The following is a 22,433-nucleotide window of genomic DNA, read 5'->3' as shown; positions in this document are numbered from 1 at the left end:
TGAAAAGTTTCATTTAATGGAATCGGTAATTTATATTGGGAATGAAAGGTGCTTCCACCGAGAAGTAAATTTGCAGCAATTCCTGTAGACGCTGTGGGTAAAACAGTACCACCACGACCTCTAATAATGTATTAATTCCTAGCTGGCAGGCTCCTGACGGCAAGCTGGCCACCTGTCGATTCCATGAGGAATGGGGCTCCCTCCTCCCTCCTGTCAGGGTCTGGGGTGCAGATGAATGGGATTCCTGGCTGGCAGGCCACTGACAGCAAGCTATCCAACAGCAGATTCTGTGAGAAATGGGGCTGCCTCCTCCCTACTGTCATGGTCTGATTTGAAGGCCAGCCACGCCCACTGTTGGGCCAGACCCAGAGTTCTACCAAGCTGTGGCCTCCACCTCAGCAACCCAGGACTGACTGCTGCTGGTTCCTCTGGTGCTCCAAGGGTGGGTTCTTCCCTCTGGCCTCACAGGAAACAGCAAGGGGAGGGCGCAGCCCTTGGCAAGGCAACCCAGGACTCAGTACTTCCACGCTCTGCTCTGAGTGCGGGTTCCTGCCTGAAACCTTGCCTCTGGGGGAAACAGCTGGGGGAGGGCGCAGCCGTTTCCAAGACAACCCCTGCAGGACTCACTTCCTTCTGGTTGGTTGTGCCTTGGGTCGTGATATTACACCCAGGGTTTTTATATAAGTAGATAATCTTCCTTTACTTTTCGCTATAGTTGTGTTTTTGTTTTGTTTTTCTTATTTCTTTATGTTCTTTTTAACCTCTATAATTAGGTTATTTCTTTTATTTTTCATTTAATGAAAAATAGATGAGTTAAACCTCTAGCACATATTTTATAGGTCCTGCAAATTATTTTACTTACATGTTTATAATTTTCATTTTTAAAAATATTTTTATTTATTTTAAAGAGGAAGGGAGAGGAAGAGAGAGATAGAAACATCAATGATGAAAGAGAATCATTGATCAGCTGCCTCCTGCATACCCAACACTGGAGATTGAGCCCATAATCTGGGCATGTGCCCTGACCTGGAATCGAAACCTGACCTCCTGGTTCATAGATAGACCCTCAACCACTCAGCCATGCCAGCCGAGCTATCGTTAAGTTCTTGAGTTTGGTTCTCTATATCTCATCTGAAATACTTTTTAAAGCCTAAGGAATAAAATAGTACAGATGCCACCCAATCTATTAAACCCTCCCCATTGTGGACAATTATTTTTTGGAAAAAAAATTTATGAGATTAAATTCTTACTGTTTTAATGAAGGTGTATTTCAAAATTTCTTTGAATAAGAGAAAATTCTGTGCTTATTGACACATTTTAAAAACCTTATATAGAATTTATTTAGATCCTTACAGGAGAACTCAGCAGTCTGAGATAGGATTTATGCCACTTTGAGGAACTGAAACTGTGGAATGCTCTTCTGCATTGCACTGCATAATTGGATGAACTTCTGTATTACACTGCATAATTTACATCATTCCTCGGGAGTTCCAGGCATCGACATCTTCTCTACATACTTTATTCTCCTATAAATTTTGCTTGAAGGGTTAATGACACCTGCTGAGCAGCTAGAATCTTGCTGGAACTCTCCATACTCAAGCTGAAAAGAATGATCATAGCCCGGCTCACAAATCTTGGCAGATGTGTGCAGAATTGCTCTACCTTTCACTCAGTCCAGGGAGATGAGACTTTGTTATATGTTCATTAGCAGTGATAAAACCATGGATCGTTATTTTCCTAATTAGCCATTAATAACAGTTAAGTCTGTAACGAGATCACAGTTTCAGAGTGTGGAGAATATATTGTTGACAGTGAAATCTAATGAAAAACGAAATGGCTTCATTTTATAAAAGATATTAATCTTACCGATATAATTACTGCCACTCATGCCAGACATTAGTATCCTTTCATTTTGTCTCGTTTGTTTTAATACTGGTGACTGAAATATATACTCCTCTGATGGGAAGAAAGTTCTGGAACTAGAGAGTGAATTACAGTAATTTTCAAATAAACGAGGTGTTGAAGTATTTATAGGCTGATAGTAAGAAAACTCATTGCATCAGTTAGAGCAATGCTTTCTTATAACAGAGCCGCCATGGATGCTAGGACAAATCAATGTAAGCAGATTGATTTTTCTTAGGCCTTTAAATGTTTAAGCCAACACCTGGCCTTTGTAATGTCTCTTGGTTGTAGGAAATAGCTGGGAATTTCAGGTGAAGGATTACAACTTTTGAGTTAGTTATGCTACCCCAAATGATCCATTGGATATGGCTGAAAATGCCAGTTTTAAATATATTCATGGGATTAAGAGTGAATACTTCTTTTGCCTGAAATCATGTGGTTTAGCTTTAGTACTTACTATAGTCAATCCATTTCCTTGAAATATTGAGCTGTCTGACAGTTTAAAATCCTAAGTTTCCTTTAAACTTGAGCCTGGCTGGCTTGGAGGAGAAAGGGGTAGTGTAGGGGTGGATTTTTTGTAAGACTCTCCCAAGAAAATTCACTGAAGTGCTTTTGCTGGCAGGGCGCAGGGAAGACTAGCAAACGGCTTCATCTCAGTTCTTCTTGAGTTTTGCCCTTAGCCCAGATCAACAGTTAGTCAGATAATTTATGTCAAGTCCACTGGAGTCTCTTATTGGGCCTTGCATCATTTTCCTTCCGCGCAAAAACATGGAAAAGATCCATATGCAAAGTCCACAGTTTGCTAAGCTAGTTAGATATTAGAAAAAGTCTTCACACCCTGATACCCTTTATTTTTCATCTTAGTTGGGGGACTGAGTTTTTATAAACATCTCTTGATCAGGTATCACCTTATAAGAGTTCTTTCTTGTGAATGTAGCCAAGTACTAAAGATGTATTTAGAATATATTCTATGGAGATAATAACATACTGCAGACTCATTATTTCCATGTTAAATGTAAATACCTAAATGCATACTAAGGTGCAGCTGGTGTGACTCAGTGGTTGAGCGTAAACTCAGGAACCAAGAGGTCCCTGTTCCATTCCAGGTCAGGACACATGCTCAGATTGTGGGCTCCATTCCATTAGGGGGGCATGCAGGAGGCAGCCGATCGATCTTTCTCTCTCATCGATGATTCTTTCTCTCTATCCCTCTCCCTTCCCCTCTTTCTGAAAAATCAATAAAAACATATTTAAAAAAAAATAAATGGGCACTAAGATTTGAATGAAGTGAGCAGTAGGCAGTGGAGACATGGGTTTAGTTCTAGATTTCATGCCTACTTCTCAGCACATCTCTGGTTTTATTTGTTTCTTCATCTACACATTGGAGGTACCTTTACCTATGTTTGTTTATCTTAGAGATCCAGTGAGGTGAGATTTCTGAAATTGCTTATAAATTAAGGGGGCCTCTCCACATACCGATTTTATCATCAGTGCAAACTTATTTAATAGTAGTCTGCTTTAAACATGAAAATATATGATAGAATGTTATGCTAGCTAACTGTGAGGGCATATATTAAAAAATGAATTTATAAAGAAAGATTTCTTCAAAGACCATGGTGGAGGATATACTATCTATGAGCTTTAAAAAAAAATCTTGGCCTGAAGAGCACAGAGAATGTGAGGATGAGCATGCCAGAAAGAGGAAATCCAGTGTGAAAAAGTGGAGAACAGAAATGGACATGGCTTGTTCGAGAAAGTGATGTTCATATTAGATTAAATCCTCTTTTATTACAAGTATTAAAATGAATACTTGAATAGAATGACAATATTCTGAACTTATATTCCATAGTAATAAGAAAGGCTCATAGAGCTTGCATCTGGATTAACTGAGAAATTAGCAAGTTTAGCAATAACTTAGGAGGAGACGAAATACTTAAAGGCTGAGGGGGATACAAAGCAGAATTAGCATCACTTTTAGGGTTCCATTAGAGAAGACTTCTGGAGAATAATGTTTAGAAGGAAATGATAAAAATGGATTTGTAGAGCCCTGGCTGGAGTTGCTGTGTGATTAGAGCATTGTCCCATGCACCAAAGGTTTACGGGTTCAATTCCCAGTCAGGGCACATACCCAGGTTGTGGGTTCAATCCCTGGTTGGGGCCCATGTGTGAGGCAGCTGATTGATGTTTCTATCTCACATTGATGTTTCTCTCTTTCTCCCTCTCCCTTTCTCTCTCTCTAGAATCAATGAAAAAACTTGTCCTGGGTGAGGATTTTTTTTAAAAAAAAGTGGATTTGTAGAAAGTATGAAAGCTAAAAAGAATGCTCTACATAGTGGGGAATCCGGAAATATCTAATTAGGTGGTATGATCAAAAGTGGTGTCTGGCCCTGCTGGTATGGCTCAGTGGTTGTGCATCGACCCATGAACCAAGAGGTCACAAGTGAATTTCTGGTCAGGACACATACCCAGGTTGCAGGCTCAGTCCCCAATAAGTGCAGGAGGTAGCTGATAGATGTTTCTTTCTCATCGATGTTTCATTCTCTCTATCCCTCTCCCTCTGTCTCTCTAAAAATCAATAACAACATTTTTTAAAATGTGGGGTCTGCACTTCAGTCTTTAAAGAAGCACATTAAAGATACAGAAATGTAATACAGATTCAGTCTCTGTTCATTTTGTTCATCTTATCCCTTGGCCCCAGAGCCATATGAAAACCTGCAGATAAACGTTTTACTACCCGTTATCTGTTCTGCTCTCAGAAGTTCCCTCCTTCCCAGAAAAATGTAACTTTTGCTTTGATTGAGACTATCCATGTTCTGGTCCATGCACCCCTCTCTAAGATTTCTTTCTAGTTTCTCCCCAAATCTGTCTTCTCATTCTGTTTCTGAGAAGACCTGAATCCTTTCCTGGCAAGTCACTTTCCCTGCCTCTGCTTTCTGCCTTTCTCCTATCAGGATTGTCTTCTCTCCTCTCAGCCAAATCCTCTGAGCTCAGTCCTCTTTCAAACTCGATGGCTTCAAAAATCACTTTCCTCGGTGGTCACTGGCTAATTTTTGGTTTTCATTTAGCAAGTATTTTCTTGTATGGTTATACTTACATGTCTTGCACTTTATTTCATTTGCTAGATTGAGCACATTGTAAAGGGGCTGTGTCTTGTAACCTTCATCAAATTGCTTGGGATTTCTGCAAATTTGGTTGGTGATGACATCATAGACAGACCGATCTTCCTTATGTGTTTGACTCGTTTATTGGAAAACCAGAGATGCATAAATGTGTAGAGACTTTTTTATTTGTTTGTTTGTCACCATATCTCTAATGCTTACTACCAGGCCCAGTTGTGGACCTAATACCTGTTTGTTGAATGAGTGCTGGCTTAATTTTCTTAAACTGTATGTCTTAACCTGGGACTTTCATATATCAAGCAGGAGACCTCCAGAACGTTGTTTCAACAAACAGGATTATTAAGTGTCTTCCCAGTGGTTACGGATAGCACCCAGCATCTCATCATTTTCTCCTAGGATGGGAAAGCCTTGGTTTTTCTCCTGTTCTATTGTTTATTAGAAGAGGACAGGAGAAACAAGGTGGGAAATTACAGTTGGTGTAATCCGGCCAGTGTTCTGGGTCTTTTTATTTTTGACCAACAATCACAATGAACCAGAGGAAGACTTTGAGGGAAGATTACTTTCTAAGATTTATGGACCCTTGTTACACTTTTCAAGTGTTTATTTGAGGCTTGCTCACTCTTTTATCCACATCAGCATTCTATGGGAAATGTTTTGCTTATCCTTCCTTCTGTGTTTCTCTCTATGGCAACTTGCCTGACAGTATTCAGAAACCGAGAAGAATGTTTAAGATCAAGACTTAAAGTTATTCACTTCTGATGAGGCTTACAGACAGGGGCAAAGCAACAATCCTGTGAGGGGAGAACGCTGACTCTTTTCTTGTTTCTCTTTTCTTTTGTCTTTAGCTCAAGCCAGGACAGAACAGCTGCAGGGACAGTGACAGTGAAAGCGCCAGTGGAGAATCCAAGGGTTTCCACAGGAGCAGCTCTCGGGAAAGACTCAGCGATGTGAGTATTTAAAAAGAAATCAAACAGAACCACCAAACCTTACATCCCTTGGGTAAAGTCTTCTACACTTCATATCACTTTGTATATCCAAGTATAAGTTCACCCTTTCTTCATGTACACATGGTTGAGCCTTGCATTACTGTGTCATTCCATTTTCTAGTTTGACCTAAAATGTGTTTTAACAAAATATAAGGTAGGAGGGAGTATTTGTCACCTCAGAAACAGTCAGGAAATTCAGTTCCTTCTCTTGCCAAGTAATTGGCTTGTTAGTCACCCCTCCTAACAGAAATAAAATCGCAGAAAGGGATTATAACCATTCTCATGAGTGAAGAAATTACAAATAGCCCAGAGTTAAATGATGTCATCTCCCCGGGGTAGCACTGCCTATTTCTGGGGGAGAAACCCTTGTGAGAACACACAGTGCCTCTTGAAGGACTTGTCAGCTCTCCATCCTCCCCCCACCAAGAGGCCTGATTCCCCTTTACCACTTCCCAGCACCACCGGGCCCTCTCGGACACTCTAGCCTTCTTCCCCAACATGTCATATAACACGATTTCTAACCCATCTTTGCCCCTGAGAGCAACTTGGAAACTTTCTTGTAAAATAGATCAAGTATATAGGAAATTTTATTATTGATACCAACACAGAAACATTAACAGAGTGAGATAATACTCTTAAGAAGGCAGCAATTCTTTCCTTGAGTTTCAAGAAGCAGCAGAGTTAGGATGTATAATAGGGGCAAACCCATTGCCTCTTGTTTTCTTCTTTTTTATGCTCCAAAGGAGTTTCTTCATTATGGTGTATTCGATGATTAGTGTATTAAGTGTTAGTACATATTTATTTTTTGTCTGAAAAAGAAATTAAACTTTGCTAATACCCAATTTAATAATCATGGAGTAGTTTGTTTCTATAACTTATAAACATTTTTGAAATGTGCTCAAAGCTTTTTACTGAGAAGTGTTCATAAGCATGAAAGTTTGGAGACCATTGTAGTACACTGAGTCATTCCTATAAAAATCGCCCATCTACTTACTTCTCCACCAGCGAAGGTGGACAACTACAAAAACCAGCCACCTTCCTACACCTCTCAGGAAAGTTTGTGAGATTTAGGGTAATAGTTGATGCATGCAACGTTGAATTCTTACAAGAATTAAGTGAAATAAAAAAGTATAATGATTTATATAGTACTCTTAATATCTTAATTATAGATATTTTCCTCCCCTTTTAATATTGAATAATGTCAATTCACTCAGTCTTTGCTATGAGTATGAGTGGATAAGAATATTTCTTTGTTTATATTTCATTAATTTTGTGATACCACTATAAATTAAAATAATAAAACTATAACAGTATATTCTTACCTATGTTGTTAACAACAATACTTAATACTCAAGGAGCTGTTCTTCTGAGATTTTCATATATATATATATATTGATTTCAGAGAGGAAGGGAGAGGGGAGAGAGAGATAGAAACATCAATGATGAGAGAGAATCATTGATCAGCTGCCTCCTGCATGCCCCCTACTGGGGACCCAGCCAGCCACCCAGGCATGTGCCCTTGACTGGAACCAAACCTGGGACCCTTCAGTCCACAGACCGACACTCTATCCTCTGAGCCAGACCAGCTAGGGCTAAGATATTCTTTTTAAATATAAGATCTTATTGACACTGGAAGTTTTTACAGGATTAGTTAGTAGTCCCAATTTCATCATAGAGCAGAGAAATGAAAGCCACATTAGGTCAGTGGACAAGAGCATAGTATTACACAGTTATTGAGATCTTTTGACTGAGTGCTCTGAGGGCAGAAATATATTTAATACTTTCTAAGTGTTCAAAACTTTGAAGGAATTAAAACATTCCAGAGAATAGTGAAAAGGGATCGAATTCTCATAAGTCTTGTGCTAAACAGTTCTCTAGTGTGACTGTTCTGTGTAGTCTTTTAGTTCATTTACCATGATCAAGTTGATTATTTCTTCAGTTTCTTCCCAGTTTGGAGGGCTTTATTGACTTATCTGCCCCACCATGCCATATTTCATCCATCGATGCAAGCACCTAGCCTATCCTCTTTTCTTCCTACCCTCTTCTCAAACCTTTATGAAAGTTTTGCTAGCCACTGTAAGGAAGAAACAGAACAGACAGTACCATCAATGAGCTTTTTTGTAGTTTAGGAAATACATCTAACCCAGACCTTTGGAGGATTTTTGATATTTTATTTCTCCTTTTTTCTCTTATTTTTATTTGTGCCATATTTTCCCCCTAAAAGTTTATGTATGCCTTTCCCTTTCCTATACCATATATATGTGTGTTTTCTTAGAATTGTCAGTGTTTTGATTGTCCAGAAATCCTTATTGGTACCTTTTAGGTGCCAGGTATAATTCTGGGCACTTGAGGCTGAATGGTGAACAAGATGAAGTCACTGCCCTTGTGAAGTTTCCATTCTATCGGGGGAGGCAAAAACACGCCTGTGAGCAAACAATAAAATTATTTCTGATATGATACATTTAATGAGGTAAACAAAACAGCGATGGAAGGTGGAAGGGTGCCTGTTGCTGTTTTAACTAGGGAGATTGGATTAGTCCTTTCTGTGTAGGTGACATTGAGCTGAAGCCTGAATGAAGAAAAGCCTGAGCACCTTGTGAAGATCTGAAGGAAAAGCACACCAGGCCACAAAAACAGCAAGTTCAAGGCCCTAAGTCAAAGCAAGCGTGACATGTTTGAGGGAAAGAAAAGGCTGGTTGGCTCGAGTGCGGTGAACGAACACAGGGGCTGATCACATACTTACCCTCCACTGTTAGGGGAGAAACAGATACTGGCTGCACCAGCAGTGAGTGTCTCTGTGTTTAAGAAGAGAATCCAATCCAGACCTGGGAAGGACCGCCGATACTCTGTTTCCCCTCCCCGCCTATGGTAAGGAGGCGAGGTATTACATTAGTTTGTAGGGCTGCTGTAATGAGTGACCACAAAGTGAGTGGTTTAAAACAAACAAAAGAAATAGATTATCTCATAGTTTTCAAGGCAAGAAGTCCAAAACTAAGGTGTCAGCAGGTCTGTGATCCCTGCTGAAGCTTTAGAGAAGAATCCTTTCCTTCCTCTCCAGCTGCTGGTGGCTCTGCCGTCCTCGGTGCTCCTGGCTCTTAACTCTGTCAGCTCAGTGCCTGCCTCTGTCTTCACATGGCCTTCTGTTCTGTCTGTAGCTTTGTGTGCCTTTCCCTCTTGGAGAGGGCCAGCAGTCATTGGCTTTAGGGCCCACCTTCATCCAGTGTGACTGCATCTTTTAAGGATCCTATTTCTAAACAAGGTCATTCTGTCAGGGCTCTAAAGAGAAACAGAGCTAATGGAATGTATGGACATATACAGTGATGGAGGCTGACAATCTCAAGATCTGCAGTCGGCAAGCCGGAGACCCAGGAGAGCTGGTGGTTAGTTCCAGTCCAAAGGCCGGAATGCTTGAGACCCAGGAAGAGTCAGTGTTTCTTCGAGTTTGTGCCTGAAAGCAGGAAAACACTGTTGTTACAGCTAGAGGACAGTCGGACAGAGGAATTCCCTCCTATTCTGAGGTTGATTTTTGTTTGTTTGTTTTATTAAACTGAAGACCGCACACATTAGGGAGAGGGCAGTATGCTTTATTCAGTCTATTTAAATGCTAAGCTCATCCAAAAACATCCTCACTGTGACACCCAGAATAGTTTGACCAACTATCATGATACCCAGTAGCCTAGGTAAAATTAACCCTCACAATCAAGGGGACACTGTTCACCCTAGATGATTTACTATTTTAAAAGCCTCTGGAAGATATTAAAAGGAGTGTTGTTATCATTGTTACTTTAAAATGTTTGCTTTGGCTTTTATATGAAAAACTACAGATAAAGAATGAAATTAAAAAACAAAAAGCCATAAAGGTTGTTGAGTATAGTTGAGAGCTGGTGACACCTTGGAGTGGGTTATAGCCAAGGGTTGGAAAATGGAAGGTGGCAGTGACCATATTCATCATACCTGATGCTTGTTTTCAAGTTGTCGTCCCTTTTCCATTTTTACTTGAATTTTCCTAGTAGCTCATTTTCCCATTCAGATACACTTATTTTGCGTCTTTATCGGCTATTAGTAATTGTATCCCCAAGATACATTTCTTAGGATTAAGATTTCAGGTTCTTTTAATTGTCATTATTTTCTAAAACACTACAGGAAATCCACAAATGAGCTTGTCTCCTGACCTTTGCAAGAAATGTACTTGGCCGTGATCCTTATGCTCCTTACTCCCAAGAGAGAAAAGCATTACCATGGAGGTGGGTAGGCAGGAATGTCAGACACAACTGGTGATTTGGAACAATTTTAAATATTCTATTTAAATTAGCCCTAGGGTCAGAGCACATATCTCATCTCCGGGTGGAGCACACATCCATTTCATACTCAGGGAGCTGTAATAGTAGCCGTGGCCTCTCTGTGTAGATCTCTAATGAATGGAGCACATCTATTTTAGATGGATAATCAATTTTGAAATCCCTTGTTGTAGGTAAGCTGTTAACACAGAAATGTTAACTTCATGACTTTAATGAGTAGCTTCAAGGATAGCTTAGTGACAGAGATGGAGAGAAAGTCAGGTGGGGGGCAGTGAGAAAGAGTAGAATGAGCATTTAATGAATATCCACTTGCAGACTTGAATGTCAGCAGCAACATTCTCCCTCCTGGAAAATGTCTTTCAACTGTGCATCCTATTACAATTCCTGCAGCCCATGGTAGCTTGGAGATTGAACCAGACAGAGTGTGTCTGTAAGAAAGCTCTCCTTTGCAACATAATGAGATCGAGGTATGTAATTTGCAGAGATAGCTAGAGCAGTGGTCAATTGGCAAAAAACACCGAAACAGAAACAAAAACAAAACCCAAAACAAACAAACAAAAAAACACACAGCAGAATGAAAAAACATGTTAAACAGGAGATGGCTTCTAATAAGCCCAGAAATCGCATATCACACAGTCAGCTAGCTGGCGTTTTCTGATACTTTCGTCTTCTCATGCAAACTGCTAAACACTTTCTCCTACTCTATTTTCTCAGTCTCTCTCTTCCTCTAATTTCTACCTACTGCATTGAAAATATGAATGAATTGGCAAGTCTGCCACTTGAAGAAATATGAATGAAGGAAGTATTTGCCTAAACATGAATGCATGCTATCATTTCAGATGCTGTTGTATGCCTTTGTTTGTTGCATTTTTAAAAACATGTCCCTTTTCAAGCCTCAGTTTGATTCATAGGCTTTTCTGGATTTTATGGATATTTTTGCTATATAGTTTGGACATTTTGTAAGAAAAACAGAAGACCCCTCCTCTCATTAGAATTTGTTGAAATCAACTTTATTTCATCAAATGGTTCAGTGGTCAGGGTTAGGCCTTTATGCCTTGGTGTCTGTCTCTTCTCTAACATAAAAAAGCAGCACCAATCCCTAAGTGCACACCTGTAATTGTATAACTAATGTAACATCTTTCAAATAAAAAGGTATTTATAAGCATTGCATTTTTGTAGCTTAATCTGTTGTTGCCCATGATTTATGATATTCATGGAATTCCTGACTTGGAAAAATGTTACTGCTAACAAATATTTTGCAGCTATATTTGGATGCAGACTTAGATTAGGCATACATGACCAAGGCTCTTCTGGGACTTTTGGATAGCAAGGCCTTGGGCATGTGATGTGTGTTGTCAGCTGTCAGTGAAACAGACCCCTACTCTATTGCTGGCCTCAGAATTTGTCACCTGTATCTGATGGTGGAGATTCCTTTAGCTACAAGGGGTGGTGCCACACTGAATACAAAGCCATAGTCTTATTCTTTGGGAAAGTAGAAGTAGAAAAAGAGTAATCTGTATATTTCAGAGATGTTTCTGTTCAGATTCATTTAGCAATGATTGAAGGGAGCTGGCAATTGGCCAAGAAAAATATGGTGGGGAAGGATGTAAGAGAGTAGGAAATGTCAGTATCATGGATATTTGGCAAACTAAACCAGGAGAATTTTTCTACAAAGTTTTCTGCCAGGTCCAGAAATCACAAGTTAATACCACAAATCTTTTCCTACAGTGGGTTGGAGAATGTGGGTAGCCTCTGAGTCTAAGGTTCTGATGCTTTCTAGCAAGCCCCGCAACTCCAGTGGACCTGTAATGTACATGAGGGTCTAGTATCGGTGTTTATGTGTCTGACGTGTTTGTGTGTGTGTGTGGAGGGGGTAGGGTTGTTATAAGGCAGGGTCCTTAAATGCTTTGTTGCATTATGTTAATTCCTCGGCAGTGCAATCAAATTCATGTCGTAATTAAAGCTGTCAGTTGGAAGGCAAGCCAATCACCATGAAAACACAGCATAACAAATGAAGTGAAATGATTCTGCGTGTAGCTATACAATGCTTCGCCAGGCATGAAATTAAATAAGTAATTTGATGTTGACATCAGAAATTGAAATGATACCCACTGTTCCCTCATTCAGTCAGACCTGCATAAACAATAGCCAGAACAAATATGCACAACAAAGCCCTCTCCTCCACCCAGCTCCCTGAGTAATGTACAATATATATGCAAAATGAGTATAACAGAGCTTTCTGAGACCTGAAGTATGTAATTTTCTTTGGTATACAATAAGATGATGTGGGGGGGGGGGGTAAGGGGGAGGAGTGGGTTTGGAGGGGTACTTCTGGGATAAAATAATATTTGCAGGAAGAAAAAAACCCTGAAATAAACAAATTCCATGTTTTCTTTGAGTAATTCATCCTAAGATGATTTAACCTCCCAGGGGCATGACTACAGGCTGGTGGAGACCTAACCTGGTTTTTGCTTTCCTCTGCTCCACGGAAGGCTCTGGGTGCTGAAAGCAGGTGATGCTGTCACATGGCTAATCACTGCTGGAGAAGCCGTCTCCATGGCTACTGTGGATCTCCCTATGTACCATTTATGGGATCAAGAATGCAGCAGGATTTTTATAAAGCAAGGCCAGTGTGCAAGATCACACATCCGCCATCTGTGATTCCCCTGAGCTTGTCTGAAACATGGAGGTGAAGAAAGTTTGGCTTTGGGAGCTGCACTTAGGAATGCCCTAGAGCATATTAACTTTGTTTGTTACTAATGCTGTTTGTACTGACAGTACTGTATTTCCTTCTCAGAAACAGTTTAAGATTAAGTAGAAACACACTGTATTTTTGCAGATACTGCATTTATCATTTCCCCCCAACATACAATAAGTACATTCATTTATATGTACATCAGTTCAACAAATACTTTTAAAAAACGCATCGGTATTGTAATAAGCTCTGGGGAAGCAATTATGAGTAAACCAGATGATTCCTGCTACCTATAGTTTGCAGAGCAGGCACAGAACAATTAGGTGGAGGAACTACAGGTGAATTGAGCAACTGATACATCAGAGTGGAAGTCAGGTCACTGCTGGGAAGGCATAACACCCCACCCAAACTAGTCAGGGAGAAGGCCTTGATTCTGCAAGAACCCTGAGCTGAGATTTGAAGACTACCTAAGCATTAGCATTCTTTTTGTTTCAGGCTTACTTGGGACCTCTGTTGTTCAAATAGAGGATACTAAAAAGTAAAGAAATGTTTTTGGTATTAATCATCACCCTAGGATATTTTTTCCATTGGTTTTTATTTTTTAGAGAGCGTGGGAGGGGAGGGAGGGAGAGAGAGAGAGAGATGTGAGAGAGACACATGGATTGATTACCTCCTGCATGCACCCCAGGGACCAGGGATCTAACCTGCAACCGAGGTACCTGCCCTTGACCTGGAATCCAGCCTAGGACCCTTATGTGCTAGGGCTGATGCTCTAACCACTAAGCACACCTGCCAGGAGAAAATTAAAGAATTTGTACTGAGATTTTTGGGGGGAGGCGGGGGTGAGAAACATACATACAAGAAAGAATCACAGACAAGTCTCAAACACAAACCAAGTTCTTTGTATGGCCTCCTTCCCCAAAGCAGTGATGCCCTTACATACCTTTTAGAATTATTGTTCTTTAGTTTCCATGTGTCAGACTATGGGAGCCTAAAACCTTGAGAAAAATGGTGCATTTTACTGCTTTCCTTTACTCACACATTCTTTGCATTTTAGTCTACTAATTATGTTTACAAAATGTCTCATTTTTGAAAAGCTCTCTGTGTGTACTAACTGGTGCCTTCAGGGAATAAACCGGCAAGTAGGTCATACGCTGGAAAAGTCATCCAGACCCACTGGGCTTTTTATTTTCAAGTCAGTCTGGGCTTTTTCCTCTTGCCTGCCCCTTTGCGGCCACAAAACCGAGTAGCTTGAGACCAGGGCATTGAATGTCAGCAAGTCAGGGAGGCAGGCTGATGTGTGTCTGTTTAGTCTCCGTGCAGGGCGAAATGCCATCATTAATTCATTACCCAGCTGCCTGTCAAATAAATTGGCAATTACGTCCACCGCAGAAGCTTGGAATTCAGTAAATAGCACGTTAGCATCTCTGAGTTGTTGAGAGATGTAAAGGGGAAAATTAAGCAACACGGTGTTTGTATCAGGAGCAGATGACAAGGGGCAGCATACCCTGGTGGTGTGATGTAGTGATGAAAAGCCTGCAGAGGGCTGGTAATGAGCTGTGTGGATTGGAACGTGTTAAAAACCATTGCTGATTTTCCACTTTGTCTCTATGCTTTATTGCAGAGTTCAGCTCCTTCCAGTTTGGGAACAGGCTACTTCGTAAGTGTATCTCAACTTCCACACGTGTGCCTTGCCTTGGCATTGATTTACTTCTGCAATGTATGCTCATTAGAGTGTGAAAAAGAGCTAAGAAATCCCCTGTCAGTCCTAAAGAGCAGACTGATATGCATCCTTTTATTAAGAATTGTTTCATTCTTAAAATAAGTGACTTGCTGGGCCCTAGGGGGTCATCGGTCAGTCTGAGCTGTCTTTGTCTTTTGTGGGAACTTTGCCCTTTACCTGGCAGTGGAAGGGGAACAGGGAAAGCTGACTGACTCATGCCACCTCTCCCACATGATTGTTTTTTTAGCAACAAGTGTCCTGTGGAGAATGGAATTTATATGTACTGAGGTTTTCAATTTCAAAATCTCTTGAAAAAACTTAACCACACATACAATGAATCACCTTTAAAAAAATTTTTTTAAATATATTTTATTGATTTTTTACAGAGAGGAAGGGAGAGAGATAGTTAGAAACATCGATGAGAGAGAAACATCGATCAGCTGCCTCCTGCACATCTCCTACTGGGGATGTGCCCGCAACCCAGGTACATGCCCTTGACCGGAATTGAACCTGGGACCTTTCAGTCTGCAGGCCGACGGTCTATCCACTGAGCCAAACCGGTTTCGGCTAAAAAAAATTTTTTTATGAGAGGTGGTGTTTTAATGGATATATTACCTCACAGTCTAGGTAGGTGGCCCTTAGATTTCCTATCAGCAATCATTACACTTCTCATTTTAGCAAATGTAGCTATATTATTTTATTTCTAGACTTTCCTTCAGGTGGGCATGGTGACATAATCCAGGTATTGTCACAATATTTCTCATAAATGGTCTCTGCGTTTCATTTATTTATAGCAAAATTACCCTTTTTGGATTCAATAATCCTTTTTAAGTGTAAATAGAAAAGAATTACAAATAAGTATTATTTACACAACTGGATAGCCTGCCAGTGTAGAGGTTTGTTGTGGTGTTTAAAGGAATCTGATTTGCGATCTGAATGATGAACACTGATACTCTAATGCCAGCTCAGCATTTTCTGAGAAAATAATGGAATCATGAAAATGAAATAAAGTGGAAAATAATTATTGATTCTCTTTAGTTACCTTTACATTTCTTCCTTATAAAATGCTAATTACTTCCCTATAAAATGCTAATTCTTTGCCCAGGCATTTTTTCTCCATACATTCACATAAAGTACACAAAAGCCAACATCATATCATAGAAAATAACTCTTTTTCAAGCTTGGCAGAAGTAATACTTTCTAAATGTTGATTTTTTGGTATTAATCTATAGTAGCAGAAAAAGGATAAAGATATTTTGGTACCTGCTTAATACAGTGCACACACTTGCCCTTGTTCCTTATTGTGACTGAATATTCATGCTTGCAGAGAGGAACAGGATGCTTCAATAGTGGAAATAACAGAAGTAATACCATCTGCCATCTCTTCACACCAGGCTGGATGTGGGTTGAGATGCTCCAAGTAAAATCTGGAGACTGCCAATATCTGTTCTTTTTCCAAAAGCTAAATTCTCCCTCTGTGCTTTCTTCAGCAAATCGAGGCCAAAGCCACTAACCTAGGCCTTGATAACTTCTAGACTGAATTTCTATATTAAACTTTTATCAGTGTGATCACTCTGAAAGAAGAAAGGCATCTCTGGAAAAATCAGTGATTTTATGATGCTTTTTTGTCACTTTTTTTTCTCTCTGATTCTAGAAATGTTTACTTTTATTTGCTAACAATAAGAGTAAAGAATCTGCACTTATAAATCTAAAGTAGTTTTTACACTTACACAATGTTGGATGAGTATAGAAGTTTTTCCTTATTTTGGTAAAATTGTTCTTAGTATTACTTTTATAAGAAATTTTGTAGTAATATTAACTTACATGGAGAAGATACATACCAGATGTATGTTCAGTTCTTTACCGTGGCAAAAATGCTCTATTTAGAATGTGTTTCCAATAGTCGGGTTATTATGTTATCAAAGTGCAAAATCCATTGATATTATTGCCAAGTCCTCATCAAAAAATGTCTTCTGTTTCAGTTTTGATTCCAACACAATCACATGCACTACTTAATTTCAGGTACTAACTTCAACATTGCTGAGTTTCACATTTCTAAGTGGAAATAGTATATTCACAACTTATAGTAGTTTAGTGCCAACATATTCTTTGCACTGTGCTTTCTGATCTTTATATCATAATAGTCTTTACTTATGTCTGTATGAAGGCTCAGCATCTGGTAAGTAAAATAGTGATATTTTACTGTATCTTTAATCCTCTTCAGTATATTTTTGAACCGTGAAGGAGGCAGATCACCTGCAGAGTTAATGATCTATTAATGCAATTAAACCATATGTGAATTCTGGTATAAGAAAATTCAAGGACTCACCTATTGGGTTTAACAACCTAGGAACTGTTTTCTTAAATACTCTCCCCTCCCCCCATCATTACTCTAACTTCAGAATCTTCTTTTGTTTATATTTTTATGCTCCTATAGGGCTTTTGGTGAACTGAAGTAAAATGCTGATTATTGTGTGTACTAATAAAATAGACACCCACCTTAGTATATGCATGTGCACGTGTATGTACACACACACACACTCACTCACACAACCCTAATCCACAGCCAGTATATCCCACTTTCAGTTCTTTTCATTTATCAGTAGGGATAAGTTAAAGGGTTTAAAGAAGCATCCTTTGGTTTTGACTTAGCTGTATTTGTTTATATCTCCTTGGTTTTGTGTTCCAAAGATGTCTTCTTAGGTCTGTCACTTTTCCAATCCATTTATAATCTGAAGATTTGAGAAATGAGAACAGCAGCTGAAAGCAGTATTTACATAAGCATATTGCAAAGAATTCTTAAAGTAGACAAAATAGAGAAGTATTGGAACAAACTTTTCACATTTTTGGGAGCTTTTGAATAATGTGGGTGTTATACACACAGACACACAGAGACACATATTCATTACATACTCAGACACCGTTCATATTCTAAATATAAATGGAAGTATAGTTGGAATCTATTTGCTTTGCTTTTTGGCAAGAATACCAAAACTTGTTGGAGTGTGTAGGCTTTTTCTGTTTTCAAAAATCTTAATGCAGTGAGTGAAAACTTTTTTTCCCATTTAAATGTTTATGGCTGTATTCTCTTCTTTTACATCTATTTGAAATTTTATTATGCATAATCTATAATCAACTTAGAGACAAAATGATCTGAAAACTAGTGGTATCACCTTTGGCAGAGTATTCAATATCTGAGACTATATCATCATCTGTACCTACCTAATAGAGTTGTGAATATTAAATGACATAAGATATTTAATGTAAATAGAACTGCACTGAATAATAGCAAATAATATTATGTTGTCTCTTGTTATTCCCACAGTAGTATGAAATGAAAAAAAACTTGGTCTCATTAAGTGGCTTGCAATGTGGTAATAGATAATTTACCATCAGAAAGTAATGATACAGAAGTAAGCTTTGTAATTTGTCACTGTAGGGTGGGAATATTTTATTCTTGTTATTATCTTCTTGTACCTTTCATAGGAGCCTAGTATTCTATGTTCACTCAGCTGTATACCTGTTTGCTCTGTGTGTAAGTTTAAAACAAATATGGAATTCCCTCTCTGTGATTCTCTATGATCATGATGACGTTGGAATGAACTTTTCTATAGGCTGTATCATATAATGAAACCATAGAAGGTCAACTTGTCTTAAAGTTATTTGTTTATTTTCTCCCTCAAATCTGTGGCATTTAAAGATGGCTACTAGATCTTAGGGTTGGGCTGTGAGGTTAATTAACAAAGACCTGTTCACCATATTCAAGTTTTATGAGGTTGTGTCACATGTTCGCTGCTGTCAGACACCAAAAAGAAAAGGGGATGCTCTATTAGCCTGAATGAAGTAACTGAAGGCAGCAGAGTGAAAAGACCAGCAAACACATCTCCTGGTTTCCAGGGGTCTGTTGTGCCATCCCAGGAAAGTTCTGGACTCATGGTCTGCAAGCACTTGACTCCCGATGCCAGTTGGGATCTCCTGTTGGTGTATAGGTGAGTGAATTGTCAGGCTGACCTTGAACCCTAGTGTAAAGGAGAATCCTTCTGTTATTTGGGTGATGTACCCTGCCTGCTTCTCTGGATAATTTTCAGCCTTCTTCTAGGTTTGAATCTAAGTGTCTTAGGCCCAGACACTCAAATCACTTGGATCCTGCTTTTGTAAACGCCAGTGATCCAGAGAGTTTTCTTAATGGTTTTCAACTAATAATTTTCATCCTTAATTGAGTCCCATCTAGTAATGTACATACTTTAAAATTATCAAGGAAACTAACCGACTTCAACCTAGTGAATAAACCTGCCACATCCTAATATATATAAAGAGCTAGGTGCTGTTATGACCGAACGGGTGACCCGTCACCATTAAGTGCATGGAGCACCTCTCGGTCCCTCCCCAGGCCACGAGGGGCTCACCATGAGGGGAGCTGGCGGCTGGGCCAGACTCAGGACTGTTGAGTGGTGGTGGCAGGCTGCCTGGGCAGGGTGGCCATGAGCTTAGCGGAGCAGTCACCTGGGTGGCAGCGAGTTTTGTGAAGCAGTCGTGGGGCGGGGGAGCCTCACAGAGCAGTGGCATGGCAGGGGGAGTTTCATGGATCATCCAGCGGTGAGCTTCCTGGGGCGGCAGCAGACTTCGCAGAGCAGTCAAGGGGTGGGGGGAGCCTTGCAGAGCAGTCGTGGGATTCACAGAGCAGTAAAGGGGCCACAAGCATCACAGAGCATCCTGGGGTGCAGAGCTTCACTTAGCTTGCAGGGCAGCAGAGGCCATGTGACAGGCCAGGCTAGGCCTAGGAACCCTAACCACACAAGATTTCGTGCGCGCCAGGCCTCTAGCTATATGATAAAGGGGATTTGTGTAGTGGCACACATCTTTAAATGGGGACTTGTATAATTACTGTTTTCAAGTGCAGTTAAATAACTTAAGAAGTTGTATTGATAGCATTGCCAAATACTGACCTATGGCTTTCCATCCAGAGTTACAGGGTCATCAAAGGCTTCAATTCTTTGCCCTGATCTACGATTTTTACTATAGGCCAGTGGTTCTCAACCTTCTTAATGCCGCGACCCTTTAACACAGTTCCTCATGTTGTGGTGACGCCCAACCATTAAATTATTTTCGTTGCTACTTCATAACTGTAATTTTGCTACTGTTATGAATCGTAATGTAAATATCTGATATGCAGGATGTATTTTCATTGTTACAAATTGAACATAATTAAAGCATAGTGATTAATCACAAAAACAGTATGTAATTATATGTGTGTTTTCCAATGGTCTTAGCAAAAGGGTCGCGACCCACAGGTTGAGAATCGCTGCTATAGACCCTTAAATATCTCCTATTTTTCTTTGCTGTCATTCATATAACTCTCAAAATTGATTTGTGGTATTTTGTATAACCAGAGATGCTCTTTAAAAATCAGAGTGGGCCCTAGCCGGTTTGGCTTAGTGCATAGAGCATTGGTTTGAAGACTGAAGGGTCCTGGGTTCAATTCTGATCAAGGGCGTGTACCTCAGTTGCAGGCTCCTTCCTTGCCTGGGCCATGGTCAGAGTGCACGCAGGAGGCAACCAATTGATGTGTTTCTCTCACATCGATGTTTCTCTCGGTCTCCCTCTCTCTCCCACTCTCTTTAAAATGAATGGGAAAATATCTTCAGGTGAGGATTTTAAAAAAAATCAGAGTGGGTTTTATTTGTTAGATGAGAGTAAAACCAATTTTTTTAAAAAAAGAGTAAGTTTTTTTGTTTGTTTTTGAAAATGGCTTGTTTGATAGGAGGGCTTTTATTTAAACAGACACTTCTTTTTGTCTTTAAATAAGTAATAAGCACCCCTCGGGTTCTGTTCTAAGTGGTGGGTTATCCATGGCCCCTCTCTCCAGTAATTTGGTGTTTCCTAAAACCAGATCCTTTCCTTCATGATGTTTTTAAATATTTTTGATGCATTGTATTTAAATAAGAGGATTTGGGACCACAGAAAACCTTACATTATTTATAATAGTTCTATGGGTTTTAAGTTTAAAAGTTCAGATACATTACCCTAGCCTTGACTGCAAACCCATGCGAAGCAGAATAAAGTCTTTCTTCCTAACTGCCAATACTTGTTAGTGACACAAAGAGGATTCATTCATAACTTGCTTAAAACTTATATTTAAGATAAATTAACACTGAGAAACATCTCCCTCAAATAAGACTCTAACATTTATATTTATTAGGAATTAACTCTAAATGAATGTTTAATTAATTCTAAATGAATCATTGGTCATTTATTTATCGACAAGTTTTCATTATAATGAAAATATTTTTAAAATCCAAATTTCATTTTGAATACCATTAGGGATCTCCAGTTTTTATTGGGACATTTGGACTCATTGGTAACAGCTTACCAGGTGGAGAGTTCAATTCATTTTAATTCTCAATAATGTATTAAACATCTCCTCTTAGTTCTTAAGATAAATGAGATGTAAGCTTGGCCGTCAAGTCCAGGGTATATAGGTGAGTTTGATACAAGACAAACTGATAAGAAATGTAAGTAGAGTACATGCGAGTATATGTTATAGTCAGTTAATTGTAGAAGGCTTGAATTGTGTAGAAGTTGCTGGATGTTTAGATTTTCAATAGAATTTGAGGCATAAGGATCAACAGTGACAAGAGCACAGAGAAATAGCATCATAGTGTGGAAATGGTATATCCATTTTTCAGAAAAAAGGCCAGACTTAGTTTGGTTAATTACAGGAAAGGTGGAACAAAGCCAAGGACAAAGTGGGGTGAGGAGGAAAGAGATGATTTATAGGTAGACCCGAACTTGGCTTAGTGACCTGTAATAAATGAAGATGATGTCAAACCAAGGATTGATGAATACTGTGCTGCTTTTCCTTGGAATAGGAATCCCAGGAAGAAAAAGTTTGATTTTGGAAAGATAATGAATTTGGAAGGTAGATAGATGTTTGTTTGTGTATATCTTTAATGATATTTTAAAAGAGGTGGCAAGAATAATAGGAAGAACCAAACATTTCCGCCCAAATTTAAATTTATATTAAAGCATATAAAGAGAACTAATACCTTGTAAGGACTTCAGTAAATCTTTAAAATTCAACCTATGCATATCACAGAATATCTTTGATAAGTGGTTAAACATGTAATTTTCCTGAGTGAACCCTAACAATTACCCAGTGAGTAACCAGAGTACATTGAAACTTTGGCCTCAGATACTCTGTCTCTAAAATGAGTACAATCACAAAAAAGTTGTATTATATTTAATATACAAAAATAATTATTATGAATATGTTGTTTTGATTATAATAAAACTAGAGGCCTGGTGCACAAAATTGGTGCACTCGGGGGGGGGGGGAGTGTCCCTCACCCCAGCCTGTGCCCTCTCACAGTCCTGGAGCCCCCAGGGGATGTCCGACTGATGGCTTAGGCCCACTCCCCGCACGGGCCTAAGCCAGCAGTCGAACATCCTTAGTGCTGCCACTGCTGTGCTCACCAATTCTGAGCCCAGCTTCTGACTGAGTGGTGAGCGCCTCCCCTTGTGGGAGCGCACTGACCACCAGGGGGCAGCTCCTGTGTTGAGCGTCTGCACCCTAGTGGTCAGTGCGCATCATAGTGACTGATCATTCCCCATTCAGTCAATTTGCATATTAGCCTTTTATAATATAGGATACTAACATTGGAACCCATCACTCAACTTAAAATCTAGTGCAATTACTACTACTTTAAAAAA

The 22,433-nt window shown here is 39.5% G+C and overlaps 1 protein-coding gene across 1 annotated transcript in view; it reads left to right on the top strand.

Moving 5' to 3' along the window:
* Nucleotides 1-22,433, top strand: part of AUTS2 (autism susceptibility candidate 2) — a 1,133,774-nt gene that overhangs the window by 538,481 nt on the left and 572,860 nt on the right. The window contains 2 exon segments of the mRNA XM_006770868.2: nucleotides 5,867-5,968; nucleotides 14,625-14,660. Coding sequence (XP_006770931.2) covers nucleotides 5,867-5,968; nucleotides 14,625-14,660 — 138 coding nt within the window.

Source organism: Myotis davidii, unplaced genomic scaffold (assembly GCF_000327345.1).
Source record: "Myotis davidii unplaced genomic scaffold, ASM32734v1 scaffold424, whole genome shotgun sequence".
Taxonomy (NCBI): Eukaryota; Metazoa; Chordata; class Mammalia; order Chiroptera; family Vespertilionidae; genus Myotis; species Myotis davidii.
The sequence above is the reverse complement of the archived record's forward strand: the minus strand, read 5'-3'. Positions and strand labels throughout refer to the sequence as shown.